Raw genomic sequence first — 22,689 nt, forward strand, 5'->3', positions numbered from 1 at the left:
TGCAGGTTGATACTTTGTTTATTTTAATACTTGAAACACTTTTTAAAATGTTTTGCTGTGTGATTGTTAAGGAAATTATACATTATCAGTTACAACTGTTACAGTAAAAGCACAATAGAGACAAAGAATTAAGGCAACATTATGCAGTAATCTTAAAAATCATTTTTGCGAAGACGTTGGAAGAAGTGAGGATGAGAACAAGAGCGAGCAACCGAGCAAGATACCAGACAAGAGTAAATATCGGCGTGGGCCTTCTTGCTGTCGGACTAGTAAGTAATAACTTATTAGCACATTCTGACATCTGTAAGAGCTCTTGCGTCGGTTGCTGTCCAGCTTTATTGGCTAGCTTGCCACCCAAGTTTCAAGCAACATTATGCTGCTGCCGATGGAGAGCGGCCGAAAGGGTACATTGACGAAGGAAGCTAAGATGAGAAAAAAAGAGTGACCGAGCAAAGAGGCTGCCTGAAGGTGGCGAGAGCTTTGCGAAATAAAGTCTGCAAGACAGACTGAACTGGCATTATTTCTGTGTACAGAGTTGGACTAGTAAGTAATACTGATATTATATAATATTGAAAAACACAAACATAATAACTTACATAATGTTACTTTAATTAAGGTATAGTGAAGTAGAATCCTTTTATTTGTGCTCATGAAGGAGCAGTTGTTTGATACAGCTGTGACACTGATATTAGACCCTGCAACTGATCTAGTTTCACTTTATTTATTTTAAGGAATATACTCTAGTGTGAGGAATACTTGTGTGAACTAAATCATTCAATAAGTGCTCTATTCACTTATTAACACTTGACACTATAAAGCAGCACTGTAACAATGAATGAAAACTTGAAGTTGTCTAGGAGCAGTGTTACCTACAATCAGATTCTGACCTCAGGAAGACTTGCTTGAAAGTACATGTTCTGACAACACAGATGTCAGAGGGGACCCTCAGGACCCCAGCCTGTCACCACAGGCTAGCATGGGAGGGGGGGCTAAGTTAATCTAGGCTAGGCCAGTAAGGGAAGGGGTCACAGTTCACTGTGTATGCCCCGCTGCTTCAGCACCGGCTGACAGGCCACAGGAGTCTGAAAGTCCATGATGTACTGGCATTTGCTGGGCTCCTTCACCGATCGCAAGGCTGTCTCTGTTCCGCATGTCAGTGTGACCTAGAAAAGCACAAAGAAAGAAAAGTTGAGGTGGTGCGGGGAGAAGAGCCGTTGTTAGCCAGAGTCAAGAGCCATGCCAGTCCTATTTCCCAAAAGGGCCTGATTGAAGACACTGTCCTACCTCTTGTTTCAGTGATTCTTCCAAGGATTTTCAAACTTTTGTGAAAGAATTTGAGATTCACATACAGAATTATGCCCCCAAAGAAATACTAGGGGAGGTTCAAACAGAATCAGGTCTCTTAAATAAATAAATAAAAACAATTGCACTGCACATGAAGAAGTGATGCTTTGACTGTGGGACGCTGTGGCATTATGGGACATCGCTGCTGTCGTCCCCACGTGTGAACAGGACATGCAAGGATGTGATTACCGCTGTCATGACTTTAATAGGTGACTTTGACGCCCTCTCTGACAGAGTGGAAAGGGAAAAACAACTTATTTTACTTCTGAGGGGGTTTCCATAGCAACCCCTCACATCATACTGCACCCTGGACAGACAATCCCTCTGGCGAACAAAAGCACCTGGAGAAGGAGCGAGATGGGAACTTGACAAGTATTATTGCGCCAAAGTATCAGGCTGGTGATTTTGGTTTTGTCCCGTTCTTGGACTAAAAATAGTCTTTTGTTGTGTCGCTTGGTGTCTTGTTGCACAGAGACATTAAGTGGGTGTATGCCGCTTGGTGAGACAAAGTGTTTTCTTATGTGTATGATTATTCAATTTTGACTTGCAGGTGCCAGAGCCATACATCAGTGTAGATCAGTGTCAATTATTTAGACTTATGAGATTCTTTCTGTGTAGTATTTCTGTCTTGACACTTCTTTGTTACATGCAGTATGTTAAAGAATGCACTCCATCAATATTACACATGACCAGTTTACTCATCATGGTTAGGACTACTCAGCCACTGAAGAAATACAGCTGTTCTTTGCAGGCTCCTGAGGAGCTTTGTCAAAATAACCCGTAGTGATGTCATCAGGGTTATGTGCGTTTCGAGACTACTTTTTGATAACAGAAAGCCTGAGTCACAAGCTGGAAGTGTGGAGTTTGAAAGAAAGTTTACTAGGTTTGAGGGGCTGATGGAAAGGTGCTACTGCATTATGGGAAATGTAGTATCTAGGGATTTTAGAACTTGACCCATTCTAGGCACCAAAAAAAAACAAGATGTCTTGGCTTCTGCTGCATCAATTTAGTCTTTTCTCTTTTTAGGATGTCTCTCAGAACTCCCCTAACATACATACAGGAGGACTGACAGGATACATACAAGAGTACCTCTTTAAGACATGAAAGTGTTACATGTTAATGTACAAACTTTTAACTTTTCTACACTAAACAAATTACACTTAGATGTAAGATGTTTTGGGTTTTTTTCCCAACCAATAAATGTTGTTTGGAAAAATAATGGAAATTAAATCAAAGGATAAATCTGGGTTATTACAACTTGGATCTTGTTTTTGTAGCTTTGGCCATCTTTTCTACTGGTTATAAAAACATCACGTTCACCAAAAGTAATTGCTGAAATCTGGGAACAAAGCAACAAAGCCAAAAGGGGGCAAGAAACACAATTAAACAGGTTACAAGCCAACAGTTTAGACAATTTATCTGGAGGTAAAACTGAGCCCACATGTCAAAACTGTGTGCACAACTACAGCAGCTATAGTAGGTTGAGTTGCTCTGTAAACTGCGCCTTCATTTTGTCTTCCAACTTTTTCTCTTTTAGTAATGTTGCCCCATTGTCAGATTTCGTGAGTACAGTTTTAGTCCAATAGAAACGAAAAGTCTGACCGAAGCAAATTGGAACTTTCCTTTAAACAATGGGCTGCTTTAGATTTAAGTTTCTAAGATTCTAGCTAAACCCGCTGCTCACATGTAACAGTCACAGTCCAGCACCTTGAATTTAATTAATTACTGAAACAGTTGAGTTCACCCTTCCTTACAGACTCTTAAGATACACTGCACGCCGCTTGAATTTGGATTACCTCAATTTCCACCACTGAAACAATACATCACTGGTCCCACTACTCAAGGATACAGAGAGAAGTGTGTTTTACCGCTGAAAGAGAGCGCACTACCCCAAGAAGAGGTTCAGCATTTCAAATATAATGAGCGTCGACTTCTGACGAGACTTCATTTATGCTGACTGCACACGGTTAAGGAGTCGTATCAAAGGAATTCAATTTAGTCTTTTCAAAGGGGGCCGCAGGATGGCATGAGTACATACATTTGCAAATGACATTTATTGGACTCAGATTTGAAGAGGGGGCCAGGCAAAGAAAACAAGATGATTAAACGTGCTGCATTTTTAATTGAGCTAATTCTCGCAAAAAAATGTAAATGGGGCTCATAAAAGTGACTGAAAGAGGAGGGACTACTGGCAACATTAACCATAAAACCAATGTAGACTGACAGGGGGGGCAAGTCAGCCTCCATCACTCTGCTTTGAACAAAACATCTTTTTGCCAGGCTGCTGAGTGAGCCATGAGGGCTGAACGTCTTTTACTGATTAACTGACTAACTCCCCATTGTTGATAACAGAATACGCAGAGTGAGGCGTACAGAGAGCAGACTGGGCGAGAAGGCTACAAATTGTCCCTAATGAAAGTGGTGAGGGGAGCTTCATTTGGCTTTCAGTTTTCCATGGCCTCTTTGTACAGTTAACTTAAGTTGTATTTATTTGTAAGGTGGATTGTTGAAGTCATTAACAGCAGCTTTGTGTTTTTGTGGTGGGATGTGTTTTCTAAGGAGTGTATCTAAAGAATCTTCTTGGGGAGGGAAGTGTTCACTTTTGTTGATGGTAGCTCAGGAGTACGGCAAAGAAGAAACGACAGGAATTAATGAGTATGAAAACATTATATCTGTTCAAAAACAGAAACCCGGCGCAGCGCAGAGTTTAACATGATTGTTATTGTACTGATGCAATTAGTGCTGTGGAAATGGAACGTGTGAGCCGCTGCTGTAGGCTACAAGTAATTCCACCCCCCCTCAATGTTTGTTTTTTGAATACCGGCTTTCATATGAGAAATTACGGTTTCAGCAGAGCTATAGGTAAGTAAAAATACAGGATATACCGTAAATCCTCAAAAATAAAGAAAACAATTCAAATGATGTTTGTACAGCACTGGTGACGTTTTGTGGTGCGAGCGTTTACCGGATTATTTTGTGAAGGTATCTGAAATTGAAATTATTTGCTCACATTTGTGTCCTCAAACAATATAGACTAAAGATAGACAGCATAACTGGTATTTTTTTATTGAACTTTAAAAGAATAAAAAGTGCACAATTGCACTAAAATTCATAGAGCATCTGTATGACATCTTTTATTTAAGGTGGAACTCTAACGAGCCGCGCAAACGACTTCTTTTTGTTCCCTCATTCATTACTGCATCATCCATCCATCTGTGTATTTGACAGTCTGTCAGTGTGTACAAACCATTTGTTCGTCTGTCTGTCTATTAGTTTATTCATGTCTGCCTCTTTGTGCTCTCATATGCTTCCATTACTGTTAGCGTATGTATGTATGGTTTTGTGTGAAACACATGCAGTACTTACTGTAGTACTGCGTGAACCTCCTTGCCAGCAGGGTTCTCCATTCTCATACACCATCTGACTGTACTGGTTCTTTGGTGTTTCTGCCCACATCCCCCACTTCCTGAAATAACAAAAAGAAATAAGAAATGATCTGTTTGATTAGTTATAGGTTTGTGTTATATATACAATAATAGGTTGGCTTATTGAAAAACATTTTCTCCCTGCAAAAATAAATAGCTGGCAAGATGGCCAGTCTGGCAGTGTCCTCCTTTGGATCCTGGCACCAGCGCTCTCACGTCCCCTCTACTCTTCAACAATGGAGGGGAAATATTAATTACCATTTTGTCGGAGTTAATTCTGTGTGCAATAACACACAAGGGAAGGAGAAGAGAAAAACACAACGCTAGTGAAGCCCATCTCAAATGAGGTTGTGTCTGCCCAGTGCTAGCTAATTACATTCTCACCAAACATTTGGAAAACCAAAGCAAAGCCGGGTGCCAGTGGACACTGTCCAACACAGCTCGCACTACTGACAGATACCATTTGACTACGCTTTCACCAGCTAACTTCCTCTGATCTTTTTCTGAACTTGAGCAGCTTCTTTGAGGTGGCATCGACTGCAGTAGCGCTAAGTATTGATTTCTATAAAACATTGTAATCCTGCAGGAGAATCTGTCCTGCTTTTGGTGCATGGTTGAGTCAAGGTTTTACTGAAATTGTGTGTTGCTCTGATCTCATGCCCTACAAAAGCTAGCAACTATTTTCTGTCTGCAAAGCCAAATACTCAGAACAGAGAACAAATAAATAAATCAATCTTTTTAACTTTCAGGGAAACATGCATCGAAAAAGAAACCTGATTGTCTGCAAGCCTTTGTTTTTTTTATGTGTGTGTGTAAACGGCTTGTCAATGTTCTGTTAATCATTCTGGATAAAGAGCAACAAAAAGCTGTAAATTCAACGTATTGTTCTTTTAATCTGCCTAAGTGCTTTTCTCACCAGTGCCTACCCTGTCACACTTGATCAATGTGCCTACATTGACCTTTCCGCAGGGGATTAAAGCAGCAAAGTCTGCTCAATTCTTTGAGCCCTGCTTTTAGTATTATGAAAGCTAATCTGCTATATTTCATGACTTGTTATGATATTTGTATTGGTTCTGTAATTTATCTCAATAGTATATTTAACTTTTTATTTCTGTATATTTTTCTAAAGCTCAACAATAAACATAAATAAAAGGTTAATCCATAATTAATGTTGATGTTGCTGTTATTTTCCCAACAAAGAGAAGGGAGGCACTGGGGGAGAAAAACAAAACTTATTCTGCTTGGTTATATTAAGTTTAACATACACAGGATTTTTCCCACGTTTCCTTAGCTGCTGTTTTATTCTCATTTGACCTTGATAAGGGCAAACACGGAGTCCTCTTTGATTTCAAAAAGCACTCTCCAGCTTTTACAGATACATGGCTGTCTTCTCCAAGTGTGGCTTTTCTGCCATCCATGATGCGCATGGCTTATTTAAGATGCCTGAACGGGTCAGTCAGAGGTGAATTGCTCACACAAGTGGAAGCCGTCTGGGCCCGAGCGTCTCGCCTTTTTCCTTCCAGCCTGTTTGATTGGGTTTTAGCACTCTGTTAGTACCAGGAGGCCCTCAAATGGATTGCTGTCAGGCCAGCAAGACATGGAAAGCGGAGAAAGTGACAATGCTCCGGCTCCCGCTGCTAGCTGACCGACGATCCTCCTTCTACCTCCCCTTCCCATCCACCCAACCCTTCCCCCATCCCCCTAACTCACGCACACACCTCATTCCCTCTCGCCTCACCTCACCTTTACTCACTTCCTTCCTTAATCTCCATTCTCGCTCTGTCAGCCCTCCTGTGCCCCAGGAGGCAGCGTGGGCCCTGTCAATTAGGTTTAAGTTATCACTAAGATGTGGCCAACACACTGCAGTCATTTGGACTCACAGGCATCACAAAACAGAATCTTACTGACGGATCATTCCATATTCGTAATAATACCTACTTGTATTGGCAGGCGATTATTCTTTCATTTTACAGTTATAACCAGACTAGTGCATAGCTAGCTAATTACACCTCTCAAAAACATCACACTGGACCTTATTCTTTAATTTCATGGCACCAGGGTGCATTACAATATGTTAGTCTGACCCTGTGACTGACAATATAGCACAACCAAATGTGCAAAATGACAACTTAATTTCCTCATCCAATTTATCACAGTTTGGCTTTAAGCTGCAGCCATGGTACACATGATGCTCACTTGCGCTTACAGCAGCAGGCCTCCTTAAAATTATATGGGTTACTGTATGCATTTTCTTCCTTGAAAACATAATGGCTGATCTGTTGCACCTGCGTTCTGCAGCCGAGCTGGAAATCCCATTTGCGTGCCCAACAAAAAGTCTCACACCTAACTGTTAGTATTCAGATCAGACATAAATGTACGCATTTCTGTTTTCAGTCCAACAAAATAGCATGGATGAACTTAACTAAGTATGTAGCTAGATTAACATCGGCAGCGGAGAGTAAATTGCATCTCCAGTAAATCCATTTGCGAAAAACATCGAGGCAAGGGAGGGGCCACAAATGCAGACTTCCTTTTAATGCTTCATGATGAAAGACATTGTACGCATGCTCCTTTTTAAGGCTTAAAACCTCGAGAATCTTATTTACAGACATCTAGGTTATGATTCATTCTTTGTCTGGCCTCCTCTAATGCCATCAAATGCACCTCCCATCACAGATAAACCTGTAAGAGCAGCATATCTAGTCGGCTAAACCTATTATACATTTACTTTGCATTGCGGGTGAGATAGTGGGCCTCGGGGAACTCAGACATGCCCCCGGCCGTGCGCATTAGGGAGTCAATCTCATTTAATTTTCTCTCTGAATCACTAAAGGTGTGATTTCTATTGACATGCAGAATAGCATATGGAGTTGTGATTTAATTACATCCACTACCCACAAAAATACCATTAAAATTGCAGTTTCAGATCCTTCATAAACTACGTTTACTGCAAGACTAAATAAAGAACTACAAGAATCATAGAAACACTGTATAATATGTTATCATATATAATATATCCACACTTGGAATTACAGAACATGTCAAATACTTTTTATAACAAAATTAGCCTCAGTTTATTGAATATAATATTGTTTTACTGATTTAAAAAAAATAATTATCTAATCCTCATTAGATCAGCTTTTTTAGCATTAAAAAAGCTGATATGCTTCCTTTTCTTCTGAAAATGACTTGAGCTCATATAAGCTCCTCTTAAATTTCTTTAAAACGATGCGGTCGCCACTGATTCTGTTTTAAACTTGATCGCGGCATTAATCCGTATGCCTCGGGTGATAAATCCCGAAGATCCACGGCTAATCTTGCTCAACACTAAAAGGAGAGTTACCCCCTCTGATATAACCACAAATCAACCTTTCAGAAGCAATTATCATTTAGACAACTCTACTCTGGTTTAAACCCCCATGGCAGATACTGGGGGTGGGTGGGGGGGGGGGTGTTTGTGTGTTTTGAGACCCCGGGCATCCACTGGAAAGTATCTGGATGAACAAAACCACAGAGGGAAGTTTTGGCCAGTTTGGTATTTCTGTGGTTTCCTCAAGAAATGCGAATATAATATTTGCACATTTGCCTTCAGTGTCTTTCTTTTGTAGACATTAGAAAGCTGACGTGAACTCCACTGAAGCGTCATCATATCTGCTCTTCACGCACTGCGGCAGGCTGCCTGCATATATTCATGTAGGCATGACATGTTTGCATACATGTCTTCTGCATGTATAGGAATTGTATTTATAGTTTCACAAGCTTCTTGCTTTTACAAGAAAAAAAAATAGGAAACTAGTGCTGGATATTTAACTTCAACTGCCAATTCACTGACTGCTTGATTAGGATCTGTGCCGAAAAATGCAAGGGCCTGCATTGGCTTGTTATTTAACGGACCACTGTTTTTGCTGAAGCTCTTTGAGTGGGGACACCTGCAGTGTGATATTGTCAATATTTGCTCATTTTATGTCTGTGAAGATTCTCTGTCATCCAGGGCACAGTTATCCAAGGAAGGTGAAAATCAAGGGCACCTTGACTTGGTAGAAGATGTATTCTACCAAGTCCAGTTGCCCTTGATTTTCACCTTCCTTGGATTTGGTCATTTGAGAATTTAAGACTTTAGATTTTATTCTGTATTGTAAACCCCTTACAGCGGGTTATACCAGTCATTTTAATGCAAAAGACACATTCTGAATTAACTGAATTAGCTTACAAGGCAGCAAGAAAACACATCACAGTGCGGTTTACCTTGAATTTATACCATTTAGTGCTAATTGGAAACTTAAACATGTCAATATTCCTCAATATGAAGTATCAAAATATAGGTTGTTAGGTATAGATGCCAAAATTCAATAATACCCATCAGTTTCTGTCATTAGAGAACGTCTACATCAAGCCAGGTCCTCTAAATACATTAATTTGCAGTCCACAATCAGATGTGCCAACTCAGCATCAGATTACTTGTAAATACTTCTGAAACAACCAACTCCTCGTCCTGAATCATAACCTGTGTTAAGATGGTGTACAGTCTGTGCTTATTACCGTCACCTTCCCACTGTAGCACCTATTCATTAGCTGCCACTGGAATGAATTATACCTCACAGCTACGCTTTTCACCGCTTTAACAAGGGGTCTAGAGCAGCAAGTTAGTCCCCTCACTGTGCTGTTAATGTGCTAATCATTTACAGCATGAGACGCAGCATTGCACTGGCAGGTAGAGAGAGCAATTTGGGAGCTCCTGGTTAATTTGGATTCAGTAAAGCAGTGCTACAAAAAAAAGGGGCCCCGCTCTCATAGCCAAGCAGAGGCAAGCGTTGCTAACCTCTGCCACTCGTAAGGTCACCAATCAGAGAGAGCCGTTTTGAGATGAGCCCAGACACTGTCATTACTGTGCCAGTCACTGATGCTCCTCTCACCCTCCTACCACCCATTGTGCCCAGCACCTTAATAAATAATTCATACGCATAGGAACATGTGAAGGGCACATTGCTCAGTCAGGGCTTTGCACATGGCTTCCACTTCATTTCATATGACTGATACATAAAGGGCAGTGATACATCCTTTTTCTTTGCCAGCGGGGTTCTCTCTATTGTGGGGTACAGAACAGGATTTAAATATAGTATTGTACATAATAGTGCATGCGGGGATATAAATAAGTCTTCAACAGGTCAACTGGTGAAATTGCAGGCAGCATCCTGGACGCTTCCTGCAACCATGTTGGCCTTTCTCATGTATAGCGCGCTGACCCACATAATTACTCTAAATCAGTGAGTAACATCCATGGCACATTTTGTTTTGCATTCGCTGCATAAACAGAACACCGAGGCCATTTTATGTGCCATTATGAAATAAACTCAGGGTACATTTTTCATCAACACCTCCTGACAGATATGAATCAGGGCTGATGTCAAACCCAAATCAGTATTCTGTTAACAGCTCAGTTGTGCCTCATTAACGACTGGGCTAGATGTTGCCATGGCTACCCAGCAGAAAGGCCATCAGGGGTTCACAGTGTCAGCTCCCACTCCCCTCCTCGCCCTCCACTCCCTACCACTTTAACCCTCTCCTCAGACACATAAGAGTCTTTACCCTTTCGTCTTGATTGCCAGATAAAGTGTGGGCCGTTAGGTTCAGGGACCATATAACAAACACATTAGGAACGTTACATTTCCTATATAAGCGAGTGTGTTATATAAATTAATTCCTGTTTCTGCCTGGCTGTCAGGGGCTGCACTAGTATACCGTGGCATGCTCCTCTTGAGCGCTGGGCATTAAGCGGCTACCATGTTCCCCAGGTAAAGAGGGCCCCTCTCGTCGCTAATGGCACTTCAGCGAATGACCTTGACAGCTTGAAAATGAGCGCATTAAGTGGAACACTTAAATGTATAATTATGCACTTGTTCCAGTGTAACTGTAACTACTCTGTAGGTAAAATCATTACGACTTAGATAAGATGAAAATAATAAAATAAATCCCTTTTTCTAAAATGCCTATCTAAATAATTAAGAGCTGGTTTTTGATATGGGCACATGAAAGGGAGCATCACTCCACTCATTAAGTGAGCACATTCAGAAAAACCGCAAAGCAGTAAAGCAACAAAAACAGCCATTAGTCATTTTACGACAAGATGTATGCATGAAAATGTGATGTATAAAACGCATCAATCGAACACAAGCAATATGTTAAATTCTCATGGACTGCTTGTACTATGAAAACTCACCTAAGTATAAAAATATACAAATATGTATCAATGTACTTTTGTTTTTTCAGTCATTTTCAAAAAGAATACACAGATGAAGTTTTTATTCAGTATATTATCAAATAGTTAGTAGGAAGACTGTTATACATTTGTCACGCATACAGCTACTGTATAAACCTCATTGCAAATCACACTGACATTTGTAACTAAATAGTGTTAGAATTTAACCCTAGACAGGGGGAAAAACTATGTAATATAGTTGTTTATCTAATAATTCTATTTTTAGTCGCATATAACAAACACCATTTTCCATAAGCCCCAGACCGCCATGGGTTAAATGTCCACCAGCACGTGAGCATGAGGCAATCCAAGTAAAAAGAAATCATGAATATGGAAGAAACCAAGTTATGATGGCGTTAGCATGCATGCTGCCACGCCCATACCTTCATTGTTGAGCCCTGAAGTCTTTTTGCATGCTAAACTGTTTTTTTTTTACTTTCTCAAGATCATAAAGGTTCCAACTTTAACATGAAGTGCTGTAATAGGTGCTTATTTATTAGAATATGGATGGGTTTGCCGTCAGGTCTCTATATAGCCTCACCCACTTGGCACTTAAGATGTTCATTACTATGATGATTCACTATGTAAAATACCCGTCACCTTTATGTTTCTGCCTTCCTTCCTTCAGCTTGACAATTTACGTTGCATGCAGTTAATTAGCATGTGCAGTGATCACCATCTTGCAATATCAACATTCATCCAACACTGTTTGCTGACTCACAAGTCACACACCAATTAGCAAAAGCTGAAATGTATTGTCAAATAGCACCATTGTCAAAATGCCAGAAAATATTCTGTTTGTATTTTTCGCATTTAACCCCTAACCGAGGCTATTTTGTCAAGGGGTGTTGAAGTGTGTCATTCCCTGATTCAGCCTCACGTTGTTGTTCTGTTTTTTTTGTGCTCATTTGTAACCTGCCTGTGTTCGAGGAGTTTCACAGTAATAATCTTAACAGCTCCCTCGCGATTGCTGTGCAATAAAATGGCCACCTATCGAGATAATTAGCTACAGTACTTTTCTCCTATTTATACATGCGCAGCCGCTGCAGAAAACTGCAAGTGAACAGTGATTAATCCTAAATGGGGAAGGGACGTGATATATTTTCAATACGACTTCGATCCTTTTAACACTCTTTTTAAAAAGACGCTGGGCATTTCAGCTGCCCTCGTGAGAAATTGACTGTTGTTGATCAAATGAGCACATTTCCATATTACCATGGCCACAGTGGAGTCTCTACTTTCGTGGGCCAATACATTTGCTCAGCTGTATCATTCGTGCTACGGCCCCTCAAAGGACTTTGAAAGCCTGGAGGCATTCACATGGCTGCACCGCTTTCTCGCAGCACCTAGGGATTTTTTTCTGTTACATTGTGAAGATCTTTTATTTAGCGCGCTACAAGAACTGCATAGTGGCAAAACCATGTAGAGTCACCAGCGCTGGTTTTAAAGTGAGCTTGGCAGTAGGTGTGGGAAACAATGATATGCTATGTATGTACTGTAGCTCACAGAAGAAGGCAGATCTGTAAACATGTGTATGTCTACAGTATACTGCTACAAACAGCCAACCGATTTGGATTTTCCACGGTGGCCAGCACATCCCACTCTCTCTGGGGTTGCTCCGCACTGTCATTTCAGCTGCCTGGCTCCTTCGCAGTGGGCATACACAGTCATTCAATGTGGTTTCAATGTTGCTAGGCTACCTCACTTCTCCACTGTTTGAAACTCTACTGTTCAATAAAGCAGTTCAAGGGAGACCTGTGGGTTTGAATGATGAGCGATATGAACCTGCAGGAGTAACTGACAACACTAATAGCCTTTTTTTTTTCTAGGTTTCACAATACCATTTTTCTTTTATCCCTTGACTCGGTAACACATCTGTGCCTACCTCTACAGCCCATGCATCTGCCTCAGTCATAATATTCACACATCAGAACATTTATATCCTTCCCCCGGTTATATTTTCCTGTTTTGACAGTGTACAATCTGAGTCATAACCGTAGCGGTGAAAATCTTGCCTTTGTAGTCTTCCACTGTTCTTTTATGGTTTGTTTATTCATATCCGCCCAGCAGTGTCTAGGAGTTATTATTATTCCTGTTTTGTCTATCCTGTTTTCAGCTTTGGATGTTGGGCGTATTCCAAGCTTGGCCTGTCAAACACAATGTGTTTCCAAGGTTGAAGGGTGAACAAGCGAGCTGCTCGCCGGGCCCTGCACAATTTCAGCACTGCCCTTTTTCCTCTCTCCTCAGGTGCTCCCGATGATAATGGGCGCAGAGCAGTTTGACCCCCAGCACAATAGAAGGCCTAGCTCCTTGAACTTTGCAGGGCGACATGCGCTGACCCGGTGACCCCGACTGCGTGGCCACCTGATTTCCCTTGAGTCCCAAAACAAAAACTCATTGAATGACCTCTCAACTGATCCCTTCCTCCTCCACAGCTACATTTAAATCATTCCACCCTTCTCCGTATAGAGGCAAATGTGCTTCATCTTAGCAGGGAGATGCTATGATTTTTATCTACATATTTCTTCTTGATTGGCCTTTATGAGAGCCTACATTTAAACATTTCTGTTATATATTTGGCTTAATATAGAGAATGAGGGTCCCGGCTGTTCTATATAATTGCAGCTGGAGCTATTTTCATGTGTTTATCCTAAGCTAACTCTAAAAGGGCCCACATAAATATTTCAAATGAACTTGTGCTCATGGTGAAAAGGTTATTATGGCCAGACGCCGCTGTCAGGGCATACTTTAAACAGTTGTTTTTTGTAGTTGTTGTGGTTGTTTGCACAAAATGGCTTGAACACTAAGCTAATTACTGGACGCTGACAATGTACTTCCTAGGGGACTTCTCAAAACTTAAGTGGATCAGACTGATCGTGCGCTGTGCTGCCGCATGTATTTAAGCCATTAGAGCCATTTGAAAGAAATTAAGATATATATCAGGTGCTCACAGCTAACTGGAAGAAATGGCTACTTGTGTTATATACTTGATTGTATCGCTTCAGTATGAATCTGTTTTTTTGTTTGTAGTTGAGTGCACACTCAATCAGAATTTTAAACTACATTTTACTTTGTTCTGTCCTTTACAGTGTCGTTGCACTCAATTATGTCCCTGTGGTTTTACATTATGGAGCGGATGTTTCATTTTAATATTTGACAACAAGAAGAAAGGCTGTCAGACATTGCTTTTCTCTGTTCACTCTGACAGCACACACACAAGTCTCGCTGATGTCCGCCAGAGATCGTACACCCGCATTATATTTATAGCACAGAAATAGCAGCCTGTGTGCAGCTAGTCCTTATAATTATATTCCAATCAAATCTGATGTTCATATATACATTTAGCTCATGGATAGTGACGCTGCTAAATAATGATGCCTGTCCATCGCATTGTATGGTGCACATCAGAGTAATAACATATGTCAGCTGGTTAATTTGCCTAATCTTTCCCTGCTCGGGGGATAGTACTTTCCGAAAGTCCCGGTACTTTTGGGGGGAGTAGTGGAATAATGCCTGTGCATCCCTTTGTACGGCGTATAGGCCTACATCAGCTGGTTAATATAATGTTCGCAGGTCTTTAGACCACAGGGGAAACGGGCTGAAGGAACCTTTTAGTTCCTTGAAAAGAGATCCAGGTACTTTTGGTCGAAACTAGGCTAAAGCCTAGTTCACACTACATGATTTTAAGCCTGATTTGCCAGTCAGTGAGCTCGGCGACCGTCAGGCTGTAATCGGGGGTAAAATAGCAATTGATTGCCGGCCACCAGTCCTCGACACATCCCAGACACCAGCCAGATATCTAGCATGCCAACAATCTGGAAGAGTCGGCCGACTTGACATCCACATCCAGCCAATGAGAACAGGCAGCTGGCAACATTTCACGTGTGTTTTCTTGACAAAACGTGATTTGGAGACCAGCATCGGGTGATACAACCACCGTCAGCTCGTGTAGTGTGTGACCCCCTGTCACTGATCAGTCACATACGCTACGTTCAGACTGCAGGCCTTAATGCTCAATTCCGATTTTTTTCCCAGATCCGACTTTATTTGTTTGACAGTTCATATTATAGTTTAAGTGTGGCCCAAATCAGACTACAGTGTGAACTGTCTGTGACCTGAAAGTGACCCGCATTCGCAGAAGAATAACACGATGTCACACGCAGCAGCATTTTTGTGGAGGTTTTTCGTTCAGCGCGGCTCCGTCTACAGCAGAACAGCTGTTCTACAGTGACGTCAAAGTCGCATCAAATGCGACCTGAGTGTCCACACTGATTTGGACCACAGTCATAAAAAGATCAGATCTGAGTCACATATGGGCAAAAAAATCAGATTTGGGTCACATTGGCCTGCAGCCTGAACGCAGCCATAGTGTGAACGCCACAACGACTTCAAGACTCCCATCACAAGACGGCAAGTTGTGTAGTGTGAACAGCACAGCCATCGGCTGATGCTGAAAGTCGTGTAGTCTGTACAAGCCTTAATGGGCTGAAGGAACCTTTTAGTTCCTGGAAAGTATATCTTGGGACTAAAAGTACTTTTAGTCCCAAGATATTGTTACGTGAGAAGGTGAGAAGATCAACACCACTCTGGCCCTAGGAAGTATAGAGCTAGGGCCAGGAGGTGGTTAACTTAGATTAGCATGAAGACTGGAAGTCACTGCTCCCCGCCCAGAAAACAGTGTGGCACATAACTCCTCGTAAAACCACAAACTGTTGTTTTTATACTTCAGTTTTTGTACAGATTAAACAAACAAGATAAAACATGATGATTAGAGAGCTTTAGAGGTGGATTTTTTTATCCACAGCCAGGGTAGCTGTTTCCTCCTGTTTTTAATCTTAATGCTAAGCTAAGCTAACGGCATTGGTTCCAGCTTTGTACTTAAACCACACACATTAGCACTCAAGGCAACATACATATGCAAAGAAGCTAAGAAAGTTGTTGTCTGAACTGTCTGTACAGTAGTTGTAAACTTCAACATTGTGTAATTCAGCAAAGGGTAATGTAAAAGAAAAAAAAAAAGATATGTCAAACACAACAAAACTGCAAATGCAAACAGCAACAGTGGTCTCAAGAACTGAGTCCGAAAGTAAGTTAAAGGAATATTTGCTTTAAAACACCACAAGTTGAATTGAAACCTGTGGCAGTCTCCAAAAACAACGAGTATTATGAGCTTCAACACATCATTATTTACTATCACTATAAGAACACACACTTCTGTTGTGATATTGTAGAGGAAGCACATCAATACCACGGAGGCTTGTGGGAAATCTATGTGACATGCTGGTGACAAAAGGGTGATCAATATTCAGTTTGTATGTAGAGTATGCATTGTGTGTGTGTCCTTTCTTCCTCAAAGTGTAAAGTCAATGCCTTCATATTATGTAAGTGCATGTATTCAAGGTGGTAACAAACAGCACATACCCTGTATGCTACTGCGCATCATCATGTATTTGTTTATCTTTTCAGGTGGACTAAACCATGTGTTTGCTATCCTGTGATTGTACCCACTGTGTTCCCCCTGGGTAGGGGTGGGCAGAGAGGACATTATGAAGATGGACGATGCTGTCACAGTGGGATGGTGTTTGTCGCAATGCAAGCATTTTCTTCTACTCTATTATCATTATCGTGGCTGATGTTATTGTTACAATAGCCATTTCAGGAAGCGGTTGAGCTGCTGAGACCGAAAGGCAGAAAAGCTAAATGGAAAACGGAGACATTGGAATTCAGGAGGTGAATAGGAGTTGTATAATATCTACATATACTGATAATTGGGAGCATATACTATGACTTGCTGTGCCTTATGAAATCTTTATGGCTGCGTGTGTGGCCACAGTCTAAGAGCAAGCAGCTACAAAAGAAAAGGGTTTCCAGGCTGATTTATTGTTCTTTAAGAACATTTGTAAAGTTAATGGTCTAAGACCAACTATACTGCAGAACCAAGCAGGAAGAAAGGTTAGGGCTCAGGGAACAATTTTAACTTTTATGAGCCTTGACACACTTCACAAACCGAGCGTTGGGCATGAGCGGTAATCAAAATTCAGCAGCAACACCCTCCATTTAATACAGCAGAAACATAACATAACTAATCCAAATCAGTCGACATGGTGTAAGCAAGTATTAGATAGACATCGCCAAAGTGGTCACAGTTCCCGCTTCACACTTTCATTGACAGGCCACACACACGTTCATGCCGTTTGTCCTTTTCTCTCCCCTTCTCACATGGTTGTCCTTTAGGAAGCTAGAGCAGGTGTGATAAATGCTGCCGTTTAAATCAAAGCACTCCCCTCTCCCCCTTCACCCCCTCTGGGGAGAAGGAGGATGCCTCCATGCAGATTGATATCAGGAGGCCCAGCCATATCCTGCGAGGGCTGACTGATGGTCTGTCTGGATAAAAAATGAACTTTATTCCCAGCGTGAGAGCTACGATTCATGTACCTCCCCCTCCTTCCCCAAAACCATTCCACATATACCTTCACTACACACTCTGTGTAGTCCATCATATAGTGCTGCACCACCTGCCTACAACCAGAAAATACCAATAAGGTGTTTGTGTTTGCATCTGATAAAACAAGCAATATCAAACTAGCATTATTTTCCCATTAACTTAAATCAAACATGCTTCTCAATTTTCTGAGGAAGGCTCCACAATATTTTCTGCTGCATTCAGTAACATCAGTCCTATGTAAAGCAATTTATGTGGAAAACATAAATATGTTATATATCTGAAATCATTCCCTCGAGTTCTGTTTGGCAGCGATTTTTGTTCCAAATGGGGTGCCCAACACACATGAGTTGGAAACGTGTTTGACCACTGGTTCTGTTTGGTCCTTCTGCCCTTCCATACCATCATGAGTGACAGGCAGGCAGAAGCGTTGGGGTCACATTACTCACAGTTAGCATTCTGTTCTTCCTCTTTCCTGCGCTAAAAACATGGTGAAGCATTGCACTTTCCGCTCCAAAAGTGAGTGGGTAGTGTGGGAGGTGGCGGTGCAAAAAGAACACAGTCGTGCTTCAGATTCCAATTAATGTGCCATCTGAAAGCAAAACTACATGTGCAAAAAGGGATAATTGTTAATAAATTATCATTAACGCCTCACTTCAACAGACAAAAGAAGACAGGTCAAGCCTAATGGCATCACATCTCAAAGGAGACTAAATGTTGTGACACTTTGTCGCAAATTTTCCGTGGTCATTTATGCCTTTATATTGTCTGTTCGCAAAACAAATCATTAGCCTGTGTGCCCGCTACAAGCAAAGCAGCACTGGAATTGAGTCCTCCTCTTGGGGGAGGAGTTGTAGTGAATCATAAAAGCCTTTTTTCCCCAGAGAGGTGTCAATGTCGATGGAATAGCGTTTCCATAATTGCACCCTATAAAAGTGTCGGATCACTGACGGTTAAGGCTAATGAGAGAGTGGAAAAAGGCCAGTGAGGCGACATCCCGTAATTATCACCTCAATTCAAAATTTCAAAGAAAAGAAAAAGTAGAAAACAAGGAAAACATCAGTATGATGTTTACGTTTTTTTGACAGAGATGTTACAATTAAGTTGGAAAAGGTGGCTTGATGCGATTATGGAAGCACAACACGTCAGGCGAAAAATATTTGACCAAGAAAGTTACTGTTCTAATCCCTTAGAAGAACATGTCTTGTGGCATCTAAAGGTCCGTTTCTATGGGGATTGAGTGGCATCTTTCATAGCACATAAGCATTTTGATACACAGCGATGTCAAGCAGTTGACACAGCCAATCCCTGGGGGTTGGTAAAAGGCCAGAACATAATTCTTCAGATGAAATTGAATCCCTTCGAAACTAAGGAAATACAATCCCAGCAGCATATGAAACTCGGTCCCTTGATCAAAAGGCATTAAACCTATAATAGAGATCTGTTAGTGACTGATTAAAGGTCATATGAAGCCTAACAGAGATTGAATAATAATAAAAAGAAAAAAAATCAATACAGCAAATATTGGTCTTAGAGTAACTTCATATGAGGACTGTAACGGTGATTAAAGAGCTTTCATAGGAGTGCAGTTGTGGGATTCGTTTCAGGTCCATTAAAAAAATGAAAAATGTAAATTTATCTAATTGGAATAGGTAAGAAAAATTTTACTTTTCTGACATTTATTGCATGATGAGAGACCAAGGACAACAAAATGTATGTTGGATTCCTAAAGATGTTTTAGTATAAACCTTTACCTTTTTTTGTGGCTTGATATTAGATGTGTTCTGCTATAGACCTTCACATCACACGTTGTACTCACAATGCTCTAAAGCTTTTTGGAAAAAGTGCCCCTCAATTTGCAAATGTAAAATTTAATATTGCCACAGCCCCTGTCATACCCTGGCTGGACACTGTTTGGGATTTGAACTGTGGTGCCAAAGTGGGGGTGATTGAGGTACTTACCCTAATGAGACCTCTGTTCCTGCAGTGCTCTTTTGTGTGACTTGATTGAATGGACACAGGGTATAAGTATACCTGCAGAGGGGAAAAGAAAACATAATGTCATCATTGAGAATACTGCTCCACAAGGTTTAAAGATAAGGTATTTCAGAAGCATTTCTTGTTATATTTGTTGAAATTCTCTTTCCATCCCGACAGCAATCAATAAGTCAAATGCTCTGAAAAGGATTTCGACCAAATTAAATGATTGGCTGGCCTACCTGACGGTTTTATGGCAATGGCTTTGGAGGGAGGCCTGAAGGGAGGGGGTGGGATTTATTTCGGATGGATATTTTCAAAACCTAGTCGTCTCTTCCTAGTTTCTCAAATGTAACACTGTCGAGTTTACTTTTCAATTGTAAATTGTCAAACTCAGTACATATCTTGGTTACAGCTCTTCAATAACCAAAAGGGATCCTTTAACAAAAATGCTACGTAATGTATTTATACTTAAGCTGTCCTACATAATATTTTTATATTAACAATGGATCAAATACATGGTCATTTGTAATGTGAAATATGTTGCTAGTAGTGACAAACCCACAAAGTAATAGACATTTCTATCAGATCTGAGGAGCTCCTTAGAGTCTTTCAGCTCATTGTTTTGATTTTACGGCCTGCACCTTAACAGTTTTTTTTTTTTTATTAAAGGCAAGCCAAAAGAGCTATGTATTTCTCTTAGGAGTTGGCGAAGACACAAACTGAACTAAAGGATAGTGAACATTGGACTTATATTTGACAGGAGGCAAATGAATGCTAATGTTTCTACATACCTGGATGACAAAATAAACAACTTGCTAATGCATTACGCAACACACGATATGATATGACATAGACCCAATTGGCCAACAAAATCAGTTAATACAGTCTCTGAGATATCAGTATCAGTCTCATAAGAAAACAAAACTTACACTGCAGACAGGCAAAATATAGTGAACACTGTAAAAGTCAAGTATCAAAGCAGTGTTTAACTAAGCAGAATGACTGATCAGTGAGACTGTCCAGGCTCAGTGGCTACCTACTGGGACAGAAGATCGACAAGGAGCTACCAGTTACCCGGCCACCCACAGCTCTTCCACTAAGGCAAAGAAGAGTCTAAAGGAGTTAGCAATTAGCAGAAACCATCACTAATGCACTTGCTGGGGATAGAGCTGGAGAGTAGAGGCACGATTACTAGCTCTAGTAACAAACTGATCAAAGACTTTGATGGTGAATCCTACAGAGGCAAAGGCAGCCGGGCTTTTTTCCTTGACATTTGAACCGTTACCCTGACTGTTATAAAAGAGCAGAGGATGCCCACAAGGAGAGAGAAAGAGAGAAAAAAAGACAAAGAGAGAGAGAAAGTGCGTGGTGGAAGGAAAAAAAGAGGGGAGGGGGATCAAAAGCTTTATGAGAGAAAAGCAAGATGAAAGAAAAGAAAATGATGAACATCAGAGAAAAGCGGACTTTGGGAGCGAGGTAAGTGATGTCGACTTCTTTTGCTCATGCGCTTGTTTGCGGATTGTATTAAATGCTTCTCATCTCAGAGGCTTTCATTTAGGCATTTATCCTTTCATGTCTACTGTATGTTTCAACAGGGGTGCCCCTTCCCCATCTGCCAGATATGAGGGAAAATAACAGAAGCATCTCTTTTGACTGCGGAGTACAGCTCAGAGTAAAATTAAATGTCTCACCATGACTACGCCTATTGGGAATCCATTACCTCTCCAAGAAATTTGACACTGTGCAACAAGGTTCCTATTGGGATTTTTTCTTATGTATTTGTAATCTATTAGTTTATTCTCAGCAGAAAGGTCAAACAGGCACATTCTCTCAGGTTGACATTTAAGTTTTCTTTGAGAAATGTCTCAACAACTCTTTGGTACAGACATTCATGGTGCCTAGAAGATGAGTGCTACTGACTTTGGTGATCCCCTGACACCCCTCTGATGCCACCATAAGCCTGAAATTTGTAGCTTTGAGAGAAATGTCTTAACAACTATTGGCTGGATTGCCATGACATCTGGTATGAACATTCTTGTTCCCCTAAATATAAAATGTAGTACCCTTGGTGATCCCCTGACTTTTCATCTAGCACTCTCATCAGGTCAAATTTCAGTACTTTGGTTTAAGACAAAAAAAACATGGTAAACATTAGCATGTTAGCAGTGTTACTGTGAGCATGCTGCTATGCTGGCATAATGATTTAGCTAAAAGCAACACTGCACACAAGTACAGCTTCAAGGAGCTGCTAGCATGGCTGTCGACTCAAGGTCTTCTTCATGTCTTCAGGGTACAAGAAGAGCCAAGAATTAGTTAAAGTTTTCTTCACAGCTGGCCTTGACCTTATCAAGGACACTCAACACCCTCAGTCAGCTACAACAAAATTTGACAACAACCCAAGCCTGAAGGAGCAATGGAGACCTTACATAACTGCTGCATGTATGGTACTTGAAACAGAAATTGAAACTTATTAGGGCTGTAGTGGTCCGAAATTTTAAGATGTACAACAATTTCAACCTGAACCTTTAAAAGTGCAATCAAATGCCAAATAAAACAAGGCGATGTCTGCCAAATAGCCTCCCAAACTAAATAAATGAATAATAAAATATATCAGAATTCTCTCTTGACACCGGCTTTATTGTTCCTTATACAAGCCACTAGATTCATTTAGTTTGTAAAGCAGGTGTTACAGCAACAACAAACATCCTCATATGAGCCCAGAAACAGATGGCACCTGATAGACAGAGGTATAGCGCGCAGAGGAAGGGGGAAAGGAAAAGAGAAAAAAAGCAATCAAATGAGTCTCATAAGGGAGTACCCCTGCATGTCTGTACCGCTCTTCCCCCTCTCTATCACCCTCTCTCATACCCTCAAGGCAAAGCCATCCATCCCTGCCCACTTTTGCTGACAAGCCAGCAGTGCACAAAAAAATATAAAATAAATAGCTAGGCTATTTGTGTGCAGGGGCACTGCGATCTGACCTTGGATGCCCGCCTCCATGTGGCAGCTTGTGAGAAAACAAAAACAGGCAAGGCAACACAGAAAATGTGTCGCTGGGTAAAAAAAATTTAAAAAGTTAGTAGAGATTAAAAATGCCGAGTCCGACATGCAGACGGAGGTGCAGGTTGATTAGCTGTCTGTCTCCAAGACAGACACTTCACATTCTGCCAACTGTGTTACATAAATAGGACACAGCAGAAAGGTCAAACAGGCACATTTATACAAACTGTCCCCAGCTATCC

The 22,689-nt window shown here is 41.0% G+C and overlaps 1 protein-coding gene across 2 annotated transcripts in view; it reads right to left on the reverse strand.

The window, feature by feature from the left end:
- Positions 1-22,689, reverse strand: part of LOC123980438 (glucosidase 2 subunit beta-like) — a 122,298-nt gene continuing 99,609 nt past the window's right edge. For both annotated transcript variants that reach the window (XM_046064829.1, XM_046064828.1), the window contains 3 exons: positions 19,430-19,501; positions 4,711-4,810; positions 1-1,163 (listed from right to left, as the gene is read on the reverse strand). In XM_046064829.1, the coding sequence (XP_045920785.1) occupies positions 1,026-1,163; positions 4,711-4,810; positions 19,430-19,501 (310 nt within the window). In that variant the 3' untranslated portion in view covers positions 1-1,025. The remainder of the gene's footprint in view (positions 1,164-4,710; positions 4,811-19,429; positions 19,502-22,689) is intronic.

This window comes from Micropterus dolomieu, linkage group LG12 (assembly GCF_021292245.1).
Source record: "Micropterus dolomieu isolate WLL.071019.BEF.003 ecotype Adirondacks linkage group LG12, ASM2129224v1, whole genome shotgun sequence".
Lineage (NCBI taxonomy): Eukaryota > Metazoa > Chordata > Actinopteri > Centrarchiformes > Centrarchidae > Micropterus > Micropterus dolomieu.